Here is a 23,361-nt window from a genome sequence, read left to right as displayed (position 1 = left end):
GTTTGTATATGGGTTCATATATAGTCAATCGAGTTTTCACAAAGGTTGAAAGTACGTGTGGGGAGGCTTGGGAGGTGGTGAGGTTTAATAGTTTTTTGTGGGCTTCGGTCTCTAACTCGATTTATAATTATGATGTTGGTAAACGTTGGATTGAAATCTTTTTTGTAGTTAATTCTTGGACTTCCATTTCGTTGAAATGCTCATTTCTTTTCATTTTTTCCAATGAAAGTTTGATTTAAAAAAAAAAAAAGAAACAAAGATTGAGTGATTAGGTCATGAAGTGAAGAATTTCGAGCTTTGCAAACTCAAAGGCAGGGCAAATTCCCGGTCCACCACCAAGAGCAATGAAAAGAAAATGGTGGAAATGATATGTTATTGTTTTGTTTTTAAATAAAATTCATGGGTCATTTGGTGCTATCGTGAAAATATGAATATAACAAGCAAGATGAATTAACACATTCAATTGAAACAAACACTAAACTTTAACTATTTAACTACTTATCCAAGCTTAAAGGGAATCATTGATAAAATTGCACAATAGTCTCTTATGATCCTCGCACAATGAAAGTCCACAAAACTACACTCTAATTTTTTAGGTAAGTAACATTTCATTGAATTAGGGGAAACTCCATAAGCCAATAGGTAAAATTACAAGAAATATTTCTAATTGGAGATTAAATAAGATAAACTAAAAATATTAAAAGGGTAATTATCCTTGCACCAATAAAAAGTTGTAGACAACCATATCCACAAATCTATCGAAAGAGTAAGAATCTTTAAAAATATGACTGTTGTGATCACACATCACACCAAAGGGTTCAAAAGAAAACATGTGTAAGAGCCAACCACAACAATTGTTTAGTACCACCAAAAGGATGATTTACCATAAAGGATGCCAAAATATAAAAAAATATGACTAGAGCATGTCAAGGACCATCCAGAAGCTTGCAAAACAATGTGCCAGAACTGGCCAGTAAAAGAGCAAAGCACAAAGAGATGAGTCGGTGATTCTTCAAGATACCAGCGCATAAAACACTAAGAGGGTGAAAGAAACATATAAGGCATCCTACACTGTAACCGATCAACTGTATTGACCACACCAAGACTGGGCTTCCAAAGGAAAATCTTAATCTTCTTTGGATAAAAATATTTCCAAATAATATAATAGAGGCCTTTGACGAAAGGCATAGCGACACCAACCATATCATCTAAAAGGGATTTAACAGAGAAAGATGATGAGGAATCCAAAACCCAAGACCAATAAAGATGATGAGGAATCCAAAACCTAAGACCAATAATCAGATATGGGACACAACCTAATCGATGATAAAATATGGGATGGAGAACTCCATGCAACAATCTTCAAATCATTAAGATTACGACGAAAGTACAAATCCCAAGCTTTAGTATCAGCCACCCAAGTAGTAGCCATAGTAAAATCAGGATGAAGTGAAAGAAATAGAAGTGCTATTACCAACTTGAATCCACGTACGAGAGGCAATCAAATCAATGGTATGAGAAATAAAACACTAAAGAGAATAATAGGAGCCACCCCAAACAACACTAGGACGGACACAAGCTGATGAATAGTACTTAGTCACAGTAAAAATGTGCCATAAAGCATCAGGTTCATGAATAAAATGCCAAATCCATTTTGCAAGCAAAGTGGAATTACGATGATGGAAATTACCAACACCCAAATCACCCCGTCAATTTGGGGCGTTGAACAATCTCTCAATTAACAATATGTATACCGCCATCACCACGAGATCCTTCCCAGAGATCTTAAATTAATTTCTCCAAAGATTTGATAACAACAGTAGGAGCATGAAAAAAGAGACAGATGATAAGTAGGAATATCAGATAGCATAGATTGAATAAGCGTATGTCTCCTCCTTTGGAAATGTAAGCATATTTTCAATTATGAAACTTATATTGTATTTGTTCAACCATCGGTTGTCAAACTAGAGGCTTTCTCGAAAATCTAAATCACTTAAAAAAGATGCATCAAAGCAATACGATCGGCGGTAAAATAACGAAATACCATCAGCAAATTATAAATGATTTAAAAGAAGTGAAGAACCTCTAGTAGATTGTGTGGCAATGAAACCCAGTGAAGAACTATGATCCATGATGGAACTAAAACAATCAGCAACCATAATAAATAAGAAAGGTGATAGCGGATCTCCTTGCCTAATGCCACGAGAAGGGATAATCTTACTCTTAGGTCGACTATTGATTATAATAGAAAATTTTGTACTAGACATACAACCGTGAACCCAAGACCTCCAAGGTGGGTCTAAAACCTTTAATCTGTAAAATATCTAGAAAATTCCAATCAATAGTATCAAAAGCCTTTTCAAAGTCCAATTTAAGAACCACTCCTTCTTTATCAATAAAAAACCAGTCATCAATCAACTCATTTGTCAAAAGAGATGCACCCATAATTTGCCTATTAGCCACAAAAGCAAATTGATTGGTAACAATAGTAGATGGGAGGACAATCTTCAACCAATTAGACAGAACTCTTGCAATGATCTTATATACACATAGGCTGATAATCAGAAATCAATTGAATCACTATTACAAAATTACACAGTAATGTAATAGGCTATAGAGCCAAGTTGGACCACTATTACTTAAGAAAAAGCAAATTTATAAAGCCACACTTGTAGTCGAAGTTTCACTAAGAAAAATCCTTGGGGCTAGTTGGATGCTGGCTCAGAATCCAGAGTTTCTAAAGGTATGTGTTGGATTGGGTTGGTTGAGTTTCTAATCATATTCATTGCTTTCTTTTCACGTAAGATATCATTTCCTCCAACCTCTATTCCAATTGATAGAATAAGATAGAGACAATATCAATATCAAGTTCATTCCCTCACATGAATAAATACACAAAAAATATTGTGTATATATATTATATACACGTATATAATTTCTATTATAATTTTTTTCCTTTTGGAAAAATATGATATCAATAGGTCAAGATCAAAACTTACTTTGAGAGCCTTGTGATGTGATAATTTCATAACAAGTGAAGTAAATTGAAATTAATTACCTGCAACTTTAAGATTACTGAGCAATGCTTTAGTTTTCAAATCAATATTCACATTTGTCAAGAACAAGGCTTTGAACAAGTTTCAAAATTTCTTCATTTACCACATTTGTGAGCTATTTACAAAAATAGTTCCAAGCTTTTATTAAATCTACAATCTGTACTACGATGTTGGAAAAAGGGACTTCTCTTGATGCCACTTGTATGCTTCTCCCGATGATTATTAATTACAATACAACAATCAAGAGAAGTTGTTTCTCTCGATGAATTTTTCGGTGTTGAGAGAAACCAAAATTCTTATAGTGCCACACAACTATTTAATTTTCATCAAGATGAGTGACTCATTGCTCTAAACACCAATAAACACCATAAAACTAGCTCCACTCATATACCAGTATGAAAAATTGAATTCATATCAACTCAAAAACTCTTTCTTTAGACATAAACAAATGTTTTTTTGTTGTGTCAAACCATCATAATACCCAATACAAATGTCTTGTGGCCATTGAGATGGATGAAACATTGTCCTAAATACCAATCAAACCAACACCAATCCACTCATCAACACTATCACAAACTCTTTGTTGATTCATAAACAAATATTTTTATATCGTGTCAAGCATCATAACACTCAATATAATCATTTAATGAATGTGTGGAGATGGATGACATTGCTCTAAACACCTATCAAACAAAACTTTCTCCACTCATCTACCACACTGTGAAAATTAAGTTCATATTTAATTCAAAAACTCTATGTTCAGTCATAAACAAATATTCCTATTTTGTGTCAAGCATGATGCAACATCTAATATAATTTATAAAGTACAAATACAGATACGACTACACGATATGGATACGACAATTCGTCAATTTCTAAAAAATTAAACGGATACGTCTAAGGATGCGTCATTTTTTAATATATATATTTCTAAAAAATGAGGATAACGATACGTTGAAGATATGTTTTCTTTTTCCAAAAAAATATAGGATATAGATAAATTTAACATATAAATTAATAACAATAACACAAAATAGAATACAAACACTAAAATACAATACAAAAAAAAACAATATCTAAGATGTTGAAGTACAATTGTTAATAAAATGCAATAAAAAAGTGACTGATATTGCAAAGAAGAAGAAGAAGATTAAAGGGAGAAATATAAAGATAAACGAATAACTTCTTCATTGAATTGTTGAAGATATCCAAATGGTTCATATTTTGGTGGACTTTGTGGGGACTCAAATGTAAAGATGAAGATCACATGATTCTAGTATAGGGTTTGGTCCGTTATTATTTTTTTCCCCTTTTAGTTTTGGACTCGAGTATTTAGCTTTTTAAATAGGTTGCCTAGTTTTAGATTGAGAAAGATTGGATGAGTTGCTTGTCTTTATTCTTTTAAAAAAAGTACGCATAGAAATAGATACGTCAAATTGCGTGTCAGATACGTATATGAGAAGTATCTGGAAGTATCGATTTCTGATACGTGTCTGATATGGATTTTTTGCTTCACATGAAGTATCTGTGCTTCATAGAATATAATCATTTCATGGCCATCAAGATGGTTTGAAAGGTAGCTCCAATCATCTACCACCATGAAACTAGCTCCATACTTTATGTACCATTATGAAAAATTGAGTTCATATCGATTCAAAATCTCTGTCTCCTTCCTAAAAAAATATTCTTACGTCGAGTCGTCCATCATAACACTCAACACAATGTTCCATGAACATCGAGATTAATCAAATCAATGCTTACACCACTACCTTTACTACTATAAGACATTGAGTTCACAAAAACTCTTCATTTCATTCATAATAAACAAGTATTCATGTCATCTCAAGCATCATAGCACCACCAAAACCATTTCATGGCCAATGAGATGGATGACTCATTGCTTCTAAAAACACTAATTAAAACCAAAACCAACTCCCACCAATCTACCACTATGAAACATTGAAGCAATCAAAATAAAGTAATGTTGAAATTTCTTAATCATAACCTAATCTCCAAAAGTTTACCAATATCACATGTATCAAACATATGGTTTGGATGAAAAAATAATAATAAAAAAAACTAAAACCAAAACATTATAAAGAAATGCATATTCCCCCAATCTCAAGCATAACATCCATGGCTTCTTCATCTTCTCAATCTCATTGTTCTTTGATTCCTAGCAGAACTATTTTTCTTATTTCCATCGTCGGGTTTCTTCTTGTATCGCAATCGGAGGCCCTGAAATCGCCATTTTCCCCTCGTGACGTGCTTCCATTACTACCAACAAAGGTCTCATGGCGAATTCTGAGCTATTTCGACAGCGCTGCCGATCTTCTTCCGTCTTTCGTCGGAGGTGTCTCGTCTTCTGAAAGAACTGTTCAGTGGCAAGGGGCTTGCTTCTATAAGAACACTGCTTGGCTGGAATTTCATAACAACTCTGGCTCTCAATATGGTGGTGGTACTCTTCATATACAGGTACATGTGTATGTATTATTGGACTTCACAGTAAATATAAAGCTAATTTGGATACTTTATTGAATGAAAGCAAGGCTTTCAAATGGACTTGTGGAGTTAACTAACAAAACAGAAAGTAATGATGATTCTAATAATAGTTATACTTGTCATCAATATCGAGGAAAGGACGGATCAAATAATAGTTTAGAAACTAAGGACTTGTATGGATCGACTTAAGAAGAAATTATTTTTTAAAAAATTCATTTTTATTTAAATCTTTGATAAAAACGGATTAAAATATACTTAAAAAGTTATTTTGAATGGTTGTCAACACACTTTTAATTTCTTCTAGAATGACTTATTTTTTAAATTAAACAATTGAAAATATATTCCAAATACACTCTAAAATTTGACAATAATTCGCTCAATATTGTCATCATCGGTTAACTCTGTTCAGACTGTACGGATCAATTAAAAATCAAGTTCAAATATTGATGACCAAACCGAAACATGTATTACTTTTGGAACTCTAAAGACTAAATAGAAAAATTGAATTTAAATATTAATGACAAAAGGTGTTAGTTTATGAAATCGAGTAACTAAATGAAATCTAAGTTTAAATCTCAAAGACATAAAAGTGTGTTTTCCATTAAAAAAAAAGTTTAAAATATAATTAAAATAAATATCTTTTCCATAAAAAAATAACAATAGTAACTAAATATAATCTAGTCTATTACTGATAGACTCCTACCAATATGATATGGTTTATCATTGATAGACTATCTAAATTTTACCATATTTATAATTTTTTTTTAACATTATGCTATATCTACCAATACTTAAGGTTTAATTACTATATTTGCAAGTGTTCTTTAAAACTGATATAAACTAAAACAAATTCGTTAGTTCGTTATAAGTAACAAAATATTACATAAAAATAATTCATATATAATTTGGTTGATGATTTTTAGTCAATTAATCAATATAAAATTTAATTTGGTGATTCTTATGATTATGATTACAGTTAATTATCACAATCTAAATTAATGAACATATATGATCACAACTATATAAATTATATGAGTTACCATAATAACACAGTAAGTTATTTATAAATTTAAAATTCTATGTTAGTAAATATCTTTTTAGAAAAGGTATACTTGTAATCAGTTCTAAGAAAATACATATCTATATAAAACTACCCATTTAATATATATATATTTTAAATATCATTTACCTATTTTAATAGGAGAAATTAAACCAAAAAAAAGAAATTTTTTTTTTTTCTAAACACGATTATTTTAAAAACTAGAATAATCCCAAACTAAAGCTTATTATGAATTGAGCAACATAGCAATGAGAATTTAATTTAGAGCGTTAAAATTGTAACAATTTAAGTTGTGCCATCAATCTAATAATTAAGCTTGAAATGTGCAAAATGAAAAGTCCGGAGTTAAAATTGATACAAACTTAATAAATCGGGAGTCAAATATTTTTCTTAGCATGTTTTAACAATAATTAATAGATGTATGTGTTATATATGCAGGCTAGCAATGCTCATAGTCCAACGTGCATGGATGTTTATATCTTTGCAACTCCATACCGTTGGACGTGGGATTACTATTTCCTCTCTAAAGAACATACTCTCGACTTTCCACAATGGCAAGGAAAGGAAGAATATGAGTATGTAAGGCCTCGTTCGAGAAATCGTTTACGTCTTGTTTGATAATTATAAGGGTCTTGTTTAGGTTATCTGTTTTCTTTTGTTTTTCTAGTTTGAATGTATGTTTTCTTTTACCTAAAAAAAAAACTGCTCGAATCATTAGTTAGAATCTAAAAATAAAAATGTGTTTTTAAAAACTATGTTTTTCTTTTAGATTTCAATGAAAATTTGAGCAGAAAGTGAATGACAAAACATAAGAGACTTATGAGTGAATGTAGAGTTTATAAATTTAATTTTTCAAAATGGAAAACAAAAATCAAATGGTTATGAATGAATCATTGTTTTTTGTTGATAATTTTCTTGTTTATTTATCTACTTTTTAAAAACATTTTCAAAAAAATCAAACCCACATTTTGAAAACTAATTAAAAACTAATTATTTTTAATTATTTTTTAAAATTCAAATTTGCCAAATTTAAAATGATAAGAAAAATTAAACATGTATAATTTTGAAAAACAAGGAAAATAAAAAACAAAATGCCCGTTATTGAACTATAGGCGTAGTTTTGGGGTTTTGACGACTTAAAAATTAAATTAAGAACTCTACTTACAGCCAGTAGTTTCTTTGTTTTATTATCTCTACTTTTGATGGTATTTTCTTCAAAAATCAAAACTAAATTATTTTTTTTTTTTAAAAAATAGTTTTTAACACACACTTCGTTATAACTTTTAGAATAATTATTTAGCTAGTTAAGAATTCAAACCTTTCCATTATTATTGAGGAAGAAATGGTAAAAGACAAGCACGATTTAAATAAAAATAAAACCAAAAGTGTTATCAAATAAGACTTTAGGTGTCTTATTTTGTAACCATATTTGGCCTTTTTTTTTTTAAAAAAAAAATCAATTTATAATTAAGCATCGCTTCCATGAAAACTAAGCTTAAAATTCTAACACCACCTTATCGTTTTCCTTGTTTTATGATCTAATTTCAACAGTGTTTTCAATTATTTTTTTTTAAAAAAAAGAAAAAAACAGAAGCAAATGGTTAAGAAAAAAAAAGAAAAAAGAAAAAAAGAGAAGCAAATGGTTATGTGTGACATAATATGTGTGTCATAAAATCAGGTTAAAAAGGCAGGGGTATCAGTTTTCTTAATGCAAGCAGGAGTATGGAGAAGCATAGAAGCATTATACAAAATGGTGCCATTATTTATAAACTCAGAGTGGGGAGAGGAATCGAACATAAAATTTCTAGAGAATGAAATGGGTACTACCTTCAAAGAAAGGCCTCATCCATGGGCTACTAATCTCAATCCTGACGATATCCACTCTGGAGATTTCTTAGCACTCTCTAAAATCCGTGGCCTTTCAGGTGCCTTTGAGACTTTAGAAAAATGGGTTACTGGTTCTTACGCTGGTCATTCTGCTCTTTGCTTGAGAGATTCTAAAGGAGTTTTGTGGGTTGCTGAATCTGGCCGTTCAAATGGTGGAATGGTATATCTTTATATCCCCTTTTTCCTTTTTTTTTAATACATATATATAATCCCTAATCACTAATCTTGCATCGTCTCTAGACCGTTTTGTGTCTCGTTTTTATTCTAGGTTTCAAAATGTTATACTTTTACCGTACGGTTAAGTTTTGTGTTTAATTTTCGTTTATATACGGTCTTTTCATTTTCAGTACTCTCGAGTTTTCGTTTGAATGAAGTTTGTTTTTTGACCGTCTTTGATGTTTGTTGAATTTTGTTTAATTAATTTAAAACTATAGTTATCATGTGTGTGTTTTTCTAAAAAAACTAGTTAAATATAAAAAGTGATGGTGGAAAATTAGTAAAAATTAATTTAATTATTTTAAATTAGTTAATAGAAATTGTCACTGAAGGATGAAAAAGAGTACCATTTTAATGAAAAGCTTAAGGGTACATACGAGAGCGTAAATCTTGAAATTTAAGGATTAAATGAAAATAAAACTCTGAGCTCGAGAGAAGTAAAATATAACTTTTTGAAAGCTAGTTAAGGACCAAATGAAAATTAAAACACAAAACTCATGAGTTAGAGCCCTTTTGGATTGACTAGTAGAGAAAAAATATTTTTTTATAAAAGAAATTTATTTTTATTTAAACTCTTTTGATAAAAATTATTGTCTCAAAAGCTATTTTTTGAAAGGTTGCTAAATACTTCAATTTTTTTCAAAATGATTTATTTTCAAAATTGAACACTTAAAAAATTAAACCAAACCCCCTAAAAGTATAACATTTTGGAACCCTAGAAATGAAACCAATTGGTAAGTAGAAAAAAAAAACGCGTAGGGTTCGAAAAGGTATATTCCCCATCCTCCCCACCTTTTTTTGCTTATAAAATAGGTTTATCGTACTTGATCTTAATTAGAAGTAATATTTGGTTACTAACTGGTTTGCAACCACAATAGTATATAATAAAAAAGTGTCACACGATACAAGACTTGTTAGATTACAGAAAATGATTATAATCAGCTAACTAACAACTAAGTTTTATTTTTTTCTAGTTAAAGTGAGTCTAACTTAGTGGTATTGGAATGTGCTCCGTCTCTAGAAGTCGGAGGTTGAATCCCTGTCGTGGTTGCATTAAAAAAAAAAAACTTTTTAAATTCATGATGATAGTTTTACCTCTTTTCTTATAATTTATAATAATGTTGGTAAGTTTAAAAGTGAATGCATGGTTAATTAAATTATTGTTATTGCAGGGGGGTGAAAATATTGCTCTTTTACCATGGGACAAGTGGTGGGACTATGAACTGAATAAAGATGAATCAAGTCCTCACATTGCATTGCTTCCATTGCATCCTGATTTAAGGGCAACGTTTAATGAAACTGCTGCTTGGGAGTATGTAAAATCCATGGTTGGCAAACCATATGGCTATCATAACTTGATTTTTAGCTGGATTGACACCACTCAAGGAAACTTTCCATCTCCTTTGGATGCCCATATGGTAAAAAAAAAAGAACACAAAACTAAAATTTACTTATTACATTTTACTGTTTTCCCCCATCTCAAACTTTGGAATATACATGTGGTAATTAATCCGTCTATTTCTAGCTTTCGCATCACATCTCCTAACTAATTAACGTTAAGAAATACTTTGGGGATGTTTGAGACATTAAGAGTTGAGCTATGAAATCTGGTGTTATTATATATGTTGGAATTATAAAGTTTGTGTTTGGGATGCAAAGTTGTGAGAATGGAGTTCTTCGATAAATGTGTAAAAGAGAGAAACATGTGTAAACTTCAATAATAAAAATACTATTGAAGTTAATGGAGTTTAGTTATTTAACATTGACTTATGAAAGTCGGTGAGCCAAACAATCCATATAGGGTGTGTTTGGTTTAACTTTTAAACGGTTTAGTTTTAAAAATAAGTCATTTCGAAAAAATATTGAAATGTTTGTCAACCATGCAAAGTAATTTTTGAAACGTTTTTTAATTTTTTTTTAAACATTTTTTTTTATCAAAAGAACTGAAATAAAATGATTTTTTTGAAAAATATTTTTTTATTTAATCAATCAAAATGGGCCATAGTCTACCGTTGAAAAATCTCATCAAAATTATCAAATGTCAATTCTCTTTACGTAATTATTACAGATTGTGAAGTACGGAAATTATCTTGTTATTTATTAAAGTTTAAAAACTATATTGTTACAAATTTAAAGGTAAATTAAGAAGTTCGAGGACTAGATTAATTATTACTTTAAGAATTAATTAATTTTATTTTGTTGAGTTTGATTTTTGGGATTATTATTGAAGCACAGGTTGGTTCAGCTATGACAATATGGAATCAAATGCAGCCAAGCTTTGCGGGAAAGTTGTGGAATGAAGCTCTTAACAAACGACTTGGAACAAAGGTGGTTTTAATGGAGGATTGAAATATTTGCGGATATATTAATAAATCAGAGGGTTCCACATCAATATTAAAAATTAATCAACATTTTCAATATCTTTTATAAATACACCAACAATCTTAAAAAGTTTCATTGATTAATCCTAATATATGAATATAAATATTAATAATAAAATCTATAAAATTTAGTTAAAATTAACTTAAATAATTTTATGATTATTTTTTATATTAAAAAAATCAATCGAAAATGATATTTGATAGATAGATCAATCAATATATTCGTAAAATTAAAATCTCAATATCGATAGCAACCTTACTATTTTGAGTTTAATCTCCATTTGGTCTCTAAGTTTTAAAATATTTCTTTTTTTATCATTCATTTTATCGTTTAGTTTTCATTTGGTCCATAGGTTTTAATATTTTACCACTTTTATCCTCAAATTTTAAATAATGTTCAATTTGGTTTTTGGTGTTAAGTTTCAATTTTAAATAATTATGGTGTGATCTTTTTAAAAAATTAATTTAATTATGATGGAAAATTGTTGAAAACTAATATAATTAGTTTTAATTTAGAGAAATTTTCGAAAATTGTCAAACTATTTACAAAAATAGTAAAAAAAAAAAAAAGTAAAAAAAAATTGATGGACGTTGTTAGACTTCTATCAACCTCTTTAAATGATAGACTTGTATCAGTTTCTATCACTGATAGTAACAATGATAGACTTTTATCAGTTTGACAGACATTGATAGACTTCTATCAACCTCTATTAGTGATAGACTTCTATCAATTTCTATCACTGGTAGACACTGATAGCTTTCTATCAGAGTTTATTAATAATAGACTTGTATCAATTTCTATCATTGATAGATAATGATAAACTTTTATCAACGTCTATCTGTGATTGACATTGATAACCATAGACACTAATATACTAAAAATCAAAAGGGAGTATTATCCAGTAAAAATCAAAGTTAAAAGTGTAAGGCTCGTTTAGAATTGTTGAAATCATAAAAAACTATTATGAGAAATTCTTAACTAAAATGAATTATCTAATAATTTACCATCACTTCTTAATTTTAACTAATGTGTAAAAGTTAATAGATACTAGCTTTTAGATTTGGCTTTTCTAGAAATTTGCTAACTTATTTACTTTTTAAATAAATATATAATATTACTTCAAATTAATATAATTTGTTAGGTCAATTTTCAAATTCTAATTTATTCATTTTTAATAACAATTATTTTTTAAAAAAATTATAAAATAATTTATATTAAATAAAATTAGTTAAAATTTAAAGCACATACAATTTCAAATAAATTATAAATTAATTACTCATGTGAAAATAATTGAAACAATAGACCTAGTGATGGTTCATATAACTAAATTACACCAATTTAGTATTAATTTACCAAATACCACAACTATTTTTTTTTTTTATTTAAAACTAAAATTTGCCAAACACTATATACTTCATTTCACAGATGTTTTTTCTCAAACCACGGTCGTCAGCAATTATTTTAAAATCTACAACAATCCCAAACGGAGCCTAAATCTAGACTTGGAGGAAACAAAACTCAAAACTCAAATTTGGAATCTAGCTAGAGAGATTAAATGAAAATTAGACCTAAAACTTAGGACGAAAGAAAACAAAGCACTTAGGATTAAACTTATTAGTATATAAATTATTAGTCATAATTTTAAGCACTAAAAATTAAAGTTGGACTGACTTTAATGTGATTTTAAAATAATGATAAAGTAAATAACAAAAGAAAAATTATTTATGAAACTAAAATTTATGTCTTTTAACTTTCAAAAATTAAAAACAAATAATTTACCAAATAAGTCTAAAATTAAAAAAATATTTGTGTATAAACATAAATATATACATGGAATATATATATATATATATATGAAACTTTAAGCAATAAAAATTGGCTATAAAAATAAAATAAAACTATTTTACAATAGTATTGAACTCGTAGTTGTTAGCTTATTGAGTCCCTCCACCACCGTTGAGGTAAAGCACAATTTCATATCCTAAAAGGGCACACGTTGATATATGTTCAATATATAAAGAAGTATTTTTTATATTTAATAAAAACAATATATATATATATATATATATATATATATGTAATACAACACGATGTGACGGGAACACGTACCCTGTTGATTCCTTCATAGATCCGCCTTTATTCTCGAGAGTCATAATATTTTACCTATTTTTTCTTTAGAATGTTTGGATTGTTTGTTTTTGTTGGCAGGGGCTTGGGCTAGCTGAGATTCTAGTGGAAGTTGAAAAAAGAGGATCATCTTTTGGGGAATTACTGGCCATTCCTGAAGAGGATGAGTGGACTTATAGTGATGGGAAATCAGCAACATGTGTTGCTTTTGTGGTTCAAATCTACAAGGCTGCTGGCCTTTTTGGTCCACTTACTTCCTCAATTCAAGCCACAGAGTTCACTGTAAGTTTTCTCTAGATTACGTTATCATATATATCTAAATTTTGAATTTTGCTGTATCTATAAATTATTTTACATTATTCTATATCTGTAAATACTTGGATCTGATTGCTATATTTGCAACTATTTCTAAATTAAAATACTATTTTGATTTTTGTTCTTTAAAACTTAATCAATTTTAATCCATATACTATTATTTATCTATTACTTATTATTAATAGGGAAATTATTTCAAATAGTAAAACTCTTGAAAATATTTATAAGATATAGAAAAATTTTAGAATTGTCAATGATAGACGTTGATAGACACTGATAGTCAACATCTATCATTGATAGTTCTAAAATTTTGCTAAATTTTATAAATATTTTGGTTCAATTTTCTATTTTAAAAATAACCCTTATTACTATTTATAAACGTCTTTGTCCTTTTATTTTAGATATTGTATGATACTAACAATAAAGGCTTCTTTCCATTCGAATGAACTTACTAATTTCTTCCAATTCATACAAATTTCAAATTATAATAGATTTAAGAGGAACCAATTGTTTGTTATTACAAGAAATTATAGAATGAATTTTTATCTTCACGTAAGAAATTAAAACTTTCTTGACTAAAACTATCCGATATTACAAGAATAATTTTTCGTCGAGTGAATGACGTTTTTGGCATATCTTTGTTGATGTGTGTTTTATTGATGGATCAATCATCAAATTAAAATGCAGGTAAAAGATGCATACACACTAAAGTTTTATGAAAGCAATTTAAGTCGCCTTCCCAAGTGGTGTAATGCTGGGGACAATGAGAATAAGCTTCCATATTGTCAAATTCTTGGAAAGTATAGAATGGAATTACCTGATTATAATACCATTAGTCCCTATCAACATATGAATGAAAAATGCCCTTCTCTTCCAAATTACTCCCATCCAAAGGATTGCTAGAATAAACCCTCTTCAAACTTTCTTTCCTACGTATGGGTAGGGTTGTGTGTGTGTATATATTTGACGATAATAATAAGTAGTCCATCGTGGTCGGATCGTCTGGTTTAAGATTTGGCTGGATACTCATAAATAACACGATGTGTGTTATAAATAAGAGACTATTACGTGTTCGGTTATGTAGAAGATGTGATAGCATCTCCATGGAAATAAATAATATCAAGTATGTTTATTTTGTGTGATTATTTTTAGAACTTTTTGAAATAAATTTAATTATAGATATGGACTAATTATAACTCATCAAAGTTAAATTCAAATAAATAATGAAAAATTAAATTAAATTATGGAAAATCAAGCATGCCTGTAAAGTTGTAGATGATGTTTGGTGAACTAGAGTGGAGCCAATTATTATTATTTATTGAGCAACTATTGTGAAATATTAAGATGCTAAAAAAAAATATTTTCAACAATTATTACTATTCTTTTAAATCAACAATAAATGACTAAATTTAATATTAATTAAAAGTACAGAGAATAAAATTAGAGTTATTATTTTAAATGGTAAAACTGTTGAAAATATTCTTAAATTTAGTAAGATATCACTGTCTATCGCGATCTATAGTTGATAGACAATGACATTTTGCTATACTTGTAAATAAATTGACTAATTTTTCTTTATTTGATAACAACCCTTAAAATTAGAAAGTGAAAGTACAGACATTAAAATTGAATAAACGTCAAAATATGGACATAAAATATAGGTCACCCACATAAGTATTGGATTTGTGCTCAAGTTTATAGCATGAGAGAATGTATAAGAAATGTCCATTTACAATGAAAGTTGTTACCACATATATATATATATATATGATCATTAGTATGAAGTTTTATAATTATTTGGGAGAAATTTGGATGGGGAGGCCTTTGTTGGGCATCAAAGTTGGATCTCTAGTCAAGAAATCTTGTGAACAAGAGAGCTTCCAAGTGAATTGAGTGATTAGGTAATGAATGGTGACAAGAGTTTCAAGCTTTGCAAATTCAGAGCCAGGGCAAATTCTGGGTCCTCCACCAAAAGCAATGAAACAAAATGGTGGAATTGGTGTTTGGTTTTGATCAAATCTACTTGGTTCAAACTTTTGTGGCTCTCCAAATATTGTCTCATCCAAATGGGTCATTGGTGCTGCCCAAAATATCTGCATTAAGCATTCATAACACATTAGCTACAAATATGCTATAGTTCGATTACTAATTTACAATAGAACAACCATTAACGCTAATCTAAGCTGCACCTATTTTCATATAATTCTATTTTATTAATAGGAGTTTGGATTTATAAAATCCTTCTTAATTGTTTGTGTAAAAACTATTTTAGTTATGGTCAAACGATTTTTTTTCCTTTTTTTTTTTTGTTCTTCGTTTAATAGGAAATAATGTAGATCTGATTTGAATTTGAAACTTAACACATGTTTGGAAGTAATTCTGAAATGGTTGAAATCACTTCAAAATATGTTTTTAATTATTTGAAATAAAATTTAATGATATAAAATTGCATTTAAAAGTATAGAATTAAATTTTGAATTTGATTTTATTTAATTAAAAGCATGTTCGAAATGATTTTAGACCTGACAAAAGTGATTTTAATAATTTCAAAATTATTCTCAAAACATACACTTAATTTACTACTACATGTTCATGACTTTATAATAGTTAAGATAATAACCACATACATATGCATGAATGTGTTAGGTCGGATTTTTTTTTTAAATATTTGTGCAAAGTAAGAAAAAAGGGGTAAATTATTAATATGAGTTTGCTTTCCATTTCTATCATGTGTTTAATTAGATTTTGATATATTAAAAGAAAACTTAATTAACTTCAATAATTTTGTGTCTAATTAGGATCTTAAGTTTTGAATTTTGCATCTTGTTAAAGAAAATTGAATTTTGTGTCTATGACTCAATAGAAAATATCGAATAGGCCGTCAAGGATCTATTAAACATAAAATTATTAAAAATTAAAGACTTATTGGATATAAATTTAAAAATTTAAGGACTTACTAGTTAATACTTTCTTCCATTTAAAGACCTTGTTGAATAGAAAACGAAAGGATCAGAAGTATATTAGTTACGTTTAAATATCATACACCAAATACATACTAATTAATAACTATAATGGTTGTGTAATGAAGTTTTGTATTGCAAAGATGTTTAAGGACTAAATATACCCTTTTTAGAAAGGGAAAAATGACTCAAAATAAAATGCATATGATAGTTAATATAGTAAAAAGAAAAATAGGGTTAACTTTACTTACTTGCCATCCTTTTGGAATTGTGTATCCACCTAATTGAATGTCTTTAAGGGCCACTCTAAAGCCTCCAAAAACAGGTGGGTAAATTCTCAAGGTTTCCATTGCTACTCTCCATGTGTACTTCATCTTGGAGACATCTTCCCAAGTGAGTGCCTCCCCACTTTCTTTGCTTCTAGCTATTTCTTCATGCTCTAATCAACCATATAAAATAGTTCATATATATACTTATCATTCCATTTTGATACGATGAGTTTAATTTTAGTACAATATTTGTTGGATGAGAAATCGAATCACCGACCTCAAAGGAGAGGGTACGAACTAAGTTAAGCTCACTTTGATTCAAGAAAAAAATAACTTTAAACTTTCTAATAATGAATCAAACTCAACTTAACTCAGTGATATCTGTTTTTTTTTTAATTAACATGTCAAGACATTCACAGTAACTCACTTTAAACCCTAGTAACTCAACCCCAATTCTAATAAAATATAATCTCGTTTTTGTCGAAATCATCGAGTATCTCAATCGATCGGCCTACACCCGGTTAAGATAGGAAATAGAAATTTATACATATACATACCTTGAAGAACAGCTGCATAAACAGTTGGGTTAGTAGCCAAAACCCTAAGCATAAGAGTAAGCAAAATTGATGTGGTGTCATGTCCAGCAATCATTAGAAGGATGGTATTGTGCACAATTTCCTCCTCACTCAAAGCTTGTTCTTTGTCTTTGTTCTTGATGCTAAGCAAATAAGTAATTAGGTCTTTATCATCTTCTTTTTCTTCTTCTTCTTCTTCTTCCATTTTTTGTGCTTTGTCTTTCAAAAGTTGCTTCAATATCTGTTGAGCTTTAGCACTTGCTTTAAGGCTGTGGTTATACCTTGTGAATGGGAGGTTGATTGGAACTGACCAAATGCCATCAACCATTGTTTTGAAGCATTGTATTATGCTCTTTCTTGTTGGTCCTTCTTCAATGCCAAAGAGAAGAGAGCATATGATGTCAAAGGTCAGAGTTTTCATCAATGGTGCCACCTGTGTTTTCTCGAAAAAAAAAATAAAAAAAGAAAAAGTTAAACACGATGTTTGACAATTATTTAATTTTTATTTCTTATTTTTTATAATTAAGCTTATATAAATACTAATTTTTAACTATAAATTTCTTTCTTATATATGTTGTCTACTTTTTAGGAGTGTTTTCAAAATTCAAACAATTTATTTGAAATTGAAGAAAAAGTAATTTTTAGAAATATATATATATTTTTTGAAATTGACTAAAATTCAAATGTTTGTTAAGAAAGATGAAAACTTTCGTAAAAAATATGGCAAGGAAACAAAGTCAAGCATATAAAATTTATAAGCCTCCCTACAAAATGTTTTCAAAAAATTTAAACCATGATTAAAGAGTCTTTTCTGGAAGCAATTTAAAGAGTAATTTGGAGAATAAAATTAAGGTAATTACAATGGGTAGTACGTAGAATTAATAAGAAAGTATAAAGTAATATTTTTAAAGAATTACAAATATAGCAAAAGTTTATCAATGATAGATTTCATTGTTGATAGACATTAGTGATAGACTATATTAGCGATATGATATGTCACTGATGGACTCTGAAAATTGAATCTAAATTTTACTATATTTGTAAATTCTTTTACATTGAGCTATATTTATTAGTACTTTGGGCTTGATTGCTATATTTACAATTATCCTTAAAATTTAAAACAATAACTTTCAAAATTATTATGTCTACTCATGTTATATTAAGAGTACTTGTTGGTCCTTTAGGTCAACAAATATAAGGACATTATGAGTATCAAAATCTTGATTCTTGAGAAATAATTATATTTATTAAGTTATGTTTGAGTCGACAATTCTTTTAATTTCATGACAATTAAATATGAAGAAGTTTTTGTTACCACCCTTAAAATTTACGGAGTATTTGAGTCTCAAACTTCAAGGGTGGGGTGGACTGTTATAGTCCATTTCATGTTAGGGACTTCATTAATAATAGTTGGTGTTTCAATTGTCATAATCTACAATTATCTACGTTATTACTATTTTAAATTAATTTTTGCTATAGTATTTACTATTTCCTTACTCATCCATTCTTTCCATCTATACACCATTCTTTTAGTTCCATGTGTATGTAAGTATATTATTTATTCAGCCCTCGAATTTTTAAAATGGTGTCGAATATATCCCTGAATGAACAAATTTCAAACTTTTCATTTTTTATCCCATATGTATTTGAACTTTAAAAAGTATTTAAATAAGTAAATTTTGGTTTAAAGTTTAATAGACTCTCAAATTTTAATTTTAGGAGGCGTTTGGCCCCCAACTTACCTTGAATGTAATAGGTTATTATAATCCACTCAATGTTTGAGCTTCCCATTATAATGATTGAAATTTATAATGTTAATCATTACACACATTTAATTACCGTAAAACTATTTAAAAACCATATTTGAAAATCCCCATTGTCTACTATATTTACTAGTTTGAATCTATCCTCTCTCATCATTTGTAATCTAGACTAAAATAGTCTGCACCTAAAATAAAAATAGAGATCGTTATATGATCACGAATTATTATAATCGATAGATTATAATAACCACTAACTATAATAACTGACTTAACATCTTAAACAACTACTTAGTATCTTGATAAAAACAAAGACGAATTTTGACATATTTGACATTTTAAAAGTTTGATCATCTACTAGATGTAAAATTGAAAGTTGAAACACTTATTAAAGAGGTTAAACATAAACACAAAAGTTTAGAGAGTAATAATTTAACAGGGAACTCACAGTGACTTCCTTTTTGCCATGCCAATACATGTTGAGATGCTTCCTAACTTCCCCATCCATTTTCCCCACATAGCTTTTCAAGGTCTGAGGCCTCAAGAACCAAACCAGCGCCCCTCTAACTCTCTTGTGATCCTCACCACTCAGCTCTGTCAAATTCCTCTCTCCCAAAATCCACTTCAACGACTCGATCTGCCGGTTCGACACCGTTCCCTCCTCCCCCAAAAACACCACCGCCTTGTTCGCCGCCGCCCCATGTACAAACACCGTCGGCTTCCCGAAAAGGGTCATCTTCGAAACTGGACCGTACTTAGCCACTCTCTTCTGCAGCCATTGCTCTGCTGAGTTTGTTCTCATGGCTCGAAGAAGGCTCAGGCTTTGCCCTATAAATGGGACCCCAAGTGGCCCCGGAGGAAGGTTTTTCGCGGTGGCGGCCGAGGAGGATGTTGTTCTAAATCTGAGGAAGAGGAAGATGGTGATGAGGAGGAGGAAGATGGTGATCATTTTGGTGGTTGGAATCTTTGAGAGGAAAAGAAAAAAAAAAGATGGGTTTTGATGTTTTTTTTCAGAGGGAGTGCACTTTGTTTTTCTCTGTCATCTCATCACTATTTATTGGTGTGGTGAGTTGTTTTTTTTAAACGAGTGGATATGAAGATTTGAATTTGGAGACTTCCAAAGAAATAATATATGTCAATTATCGTTACATTATGTTTAAACGATGACGTTGTGACTTAAGATTTCTAAAATTAATTAAATTTACGCCTATATGCCATTATATTTTAAGACTTTTTTTGTTCATATTTTAAATATGATTAATTTGGTTGTTGAATTTCAGATTGCATAGTATCTATTGGCACGAGAAACTTGCACAGGCTTTTGGGTGCTCTTCCAGCACTTTCCTTTGCAAAAGTACTTGTATCAATGAGGTGCCAAAACCGAGTACATTTCAATGTCTAAGTTAGGCACGAAGTTTTTAGCTCGACAAAAATAAAGAGAATTGTTTACTCCTTGAGGTTGGTGTAGGACTATTTATAAGGTCCATTCTTTGACTCTCGTTTGGAGTATGTACAATTTCAACAGTGTCAAAATATGTATAGGCCTTGAAAGTGCAGTATGCTAGTGACGAATTCGGCTTGATCATTTTCCTTTTGAGCCCTTTTGGGCTTAGGCAACCATCAACAAAATCTAGTATATTTTTGTATTCGAAAAGTTTTCAATATTTTTTGAACTTCTAAAACGGTTTTAATAGGATATTTGAAAATTTATGACTTTATATCTAATGAGTGAAATGTCATCAAGTTTTTAAGTGCTTACACCACGAAAAGTGCTTTCATGTGCTTAACTTTCATCGGTGTGGCACTTCGTTTTAGTTTTAGTTTGGTTGGATGTAATCTACATTATGACAAATAATATGAGTTGGTGTTTTTATATGATTGATTATGTTGCAAACTTTATAAAGGGGTATAGAGAAAAAAAGGTGAGTTTTAGCCAAATTATTACTCCAATGAAACTAAACACAAAATTAGGAGATCAAATCAAAACTTTTAAAATACCCAATTGATCAAAATGGAGAATAAACATGGAATCAAATGAATAATTTAAGAAAATAGTGTCATTTTCCTTGTTGCCGGCAAATACTAAGTTTATTTGTTGTTGGGATGTTGACATTAATTCAATAATTATTCCATCCCTCTCTATGTGTTTGTCATATCTATATATTTATATCATATGAAGATTTTTTTTTTATTGATTATGTAAGTGCAAAAGTCAGCATAATTTGTCCACTACATATATAAATTTGTTCTAACTTGGTTGGATTTTAGTGAATTAATTTAATGATGGGCTTCTAGAAAATAATGAGGTTGAAGAATTTGGGTTCTATTAGGCAGACATGTGGAAGCTAGGAGATTGAATAAGAATTGAAAATATATGTATGGGGAAGGTTACAAAAAGAACTAGAGAATGACCATTTATTTATTTAAATATGATAGATTTTAATCCTTTACTTTATCGAGGTTTCAGGGCAAGGTTCAAAGTCTATGGACGAACCCAAACTCCTAAGATAATTGAGAGGAGGCATTGGAGAACGTACATCTCAAAAGGGAAAAGTCAGTATCTCAAAATTTAGGCTGACCAACTGAGCTAGTTAAATATATACCAATCGGAAAAAATTCTGACATTGTCGGTGTTACATGTAACCAAAGGCATGTGTTAGAAAAATGACCTATAAATAGCCTCATTCATTGACCCTAAAGGGAAGAGTAAGTGAATCTCTAAAGGAGAGTCATGGACTTGGAAAATTGTCAAAAATAACACGTCGAAGTTTTCATCTTACAAAACAAGCATCTTTTTTGAAAATTTGTTCAAATATTTTTCTTGGTACATCTCGAGCGAGATCGACCACCGAGATTTAGTTAAAAAATTAACTTTTTCTAACTTATCAATTGTTTTTGGCCTTCTCGGTACATCTCGAGTAGACTAACACACCAAGATTCTACTATTTTTCCAAATATTATGTAATGTACTCAAATTATACTAAATCTTATATATTTTCAATATTTTTTCTAAATTATGTCATCTTTACCAAATATTATATCAAATTGTTATGTAATTTTTCAAAACTTAAGGCCAATTTCTGTTTCCAAAATTATATGAGTTTCTAAATTTCCAAATGAATGTACCAATTATATTTTCTCAGATGGATGAATACATTTTGACTTTTAAATTTTGGGAAAGATTAATTTTTTTCAAAAATGTTGGGCTTCATATGGAAAATATATAAAATCTTCGTATTAATTTGTCCAAGTATTCACTGATCTCGATGTTAATATGTCCGAGATTGATACAAATATTTTATATATTTTTCATATCTTACTAACTTTTTTTTGAAAAAAATTTAATCTTTCCCAAAATTTAATAATCAAAATGCAATTAGTTGAGATCCATCTAAAACATTCATTTAGATAATTGGTAAATTTATCTGAAAATTAGAAATTGGGTTAAAAATTTGAAAAATAACTTAAAATTTTGACATAATATTTGGTAAAGATAACCAAATTTGGAGAAAATTTGAAAATACTAAGATTTGGTTTAAGATTTGGGAAGGTTATATAATATTTGAAAAATTAGTAGAGTCTCGGTGTAATCTGTCCCAGCTGTATCGAGAAGACCCAAAACAATCCATAAGTTAGAAAAAGTTTATTTAAATCTCGTGGTCGATCTCGCCCGAGATGTACTGAGAAAAACTATTTGAATGAATTTTAAAAAAGGTTGTTAGTTTTTTAGGATAAAAACTTTACACGTGCTATTTCTGAAAATTTTCCGATAGACTTACTTCTTGTGTGCTTAATTGAATTATACTCTTTTGTACTAACTTAGGCATTAGAGTATAGTAGACTTGGAACTACATCATTTCAAGAATCTCTTACACAGGTCAACTCAGAAAGCGAGACCATACTAGGAGAAACAATCCAAAGGTCAATCCTACAAGGAGCTCGCAAAGATAACAAATGCAGACAATATCCGAGTGCCATTCAACTTTAGAAATTAAATTTTTTTGTAACAACCCAAGTATGTATATTAATATTATAGAAAATTATAAGTTGAACTTTTAACTTTTAAATTAATTCTAAGACTAGTTGGAGAAGAACAATTTTAAATTTCATACGTTAAAATTAAAAGTGGTACATAAGTAATAAGTAAAACACACAAAACATTAGTTTGGTAATAATTATGATTTTATAAATAACTAAGCAAAATCATAATTATTACCAAACTAATGTTTTGTGATTTTATAAATAACTAAGC

At 29.2% G+C, this 23,361-nt stretch overlaps 2 protein-coding genes across 2 annotated transcripts; one reads left to right on the top strand and one right to left on the bottom strand.

The window, feature by feature from the left end:
- The first annotated feature begins 5,134 nt into the window (after nucleotides 1-5,134).
- Nucleotides 5,135-14,690, top strand: LOC120084633 (uncharacterized). The gene is made up of 7 exons (XM_039040442.2): nucleotides 5,135-5,531; nucleotides 7,057-7,197; nucleotides 8,297-8,665; nucleotides 9,894-10,139; nucleotides 10,957-11,049; nucleotides 13,312-13,512; nucleotides 14,233-14,690. The coding sequence occupies exons 1-7, from the start codon at nucleotides 5,160-5,162 to the stop codon at nucleotides 14,446-14,448; spliced, it is 1,638 nt and encodes a 545-aa protein (XP_038896370.2). The 5' UTR covers nucleotides 5,135-5,159; the 3' UTR covers nucleotides 14,449-14,690.
- Nucleotides 14,691-15,228: 538 nt separating this feature from the next.
- LOC120086939 (taxadiene 5-alpha-hydroxylase-like) lies at nucleotides 15,229-20,137 on the bottom strand. Its single transcript, XM_039043748.2, has 4 exons — nucleotides 19,558-20,137; nucleotides 17,332-17,782; nucleotides 16,757-16,944; nucleotides 15,229-15,638 (listed from the first exon to the last, which is right to left on the bottom strand). Exons 1-4 carry the CDS (start codon nucleotides 20,056-20,058, stop codon nucleotides 15,339-15,341), a joined length of 1,440 nt encoding a protein of 479 aa, XP_038899676.1. The 5' UTR covers nucleotides 20,059-20,137; the 3' UTR covers nucleotides 15,229-15,338.
- Nucleotides 20,138-23,361: the final 3,224 nt, after the last annotated feature.

The sequence above is a fragment of the Benincasa hispida genome, chromosome 9 (assembly GCF_027475165.1).
Source record: "Benincasa hispida cultivar pf3 chromosome 9, pf3_genome.v1.1, whole genome shotgun sequence".
In the NCBI taxonomy this organism is placed as follows: Eukaryota; Viridiplantae; Streptophyta; class Magnoliopsida; order Cucurbitales; family Cucurbitaceae; genus Benincasa; species Benincasa hispida.
This window is presented reverse-complemented; position numbering and strand designations above follow the sequence as displayed.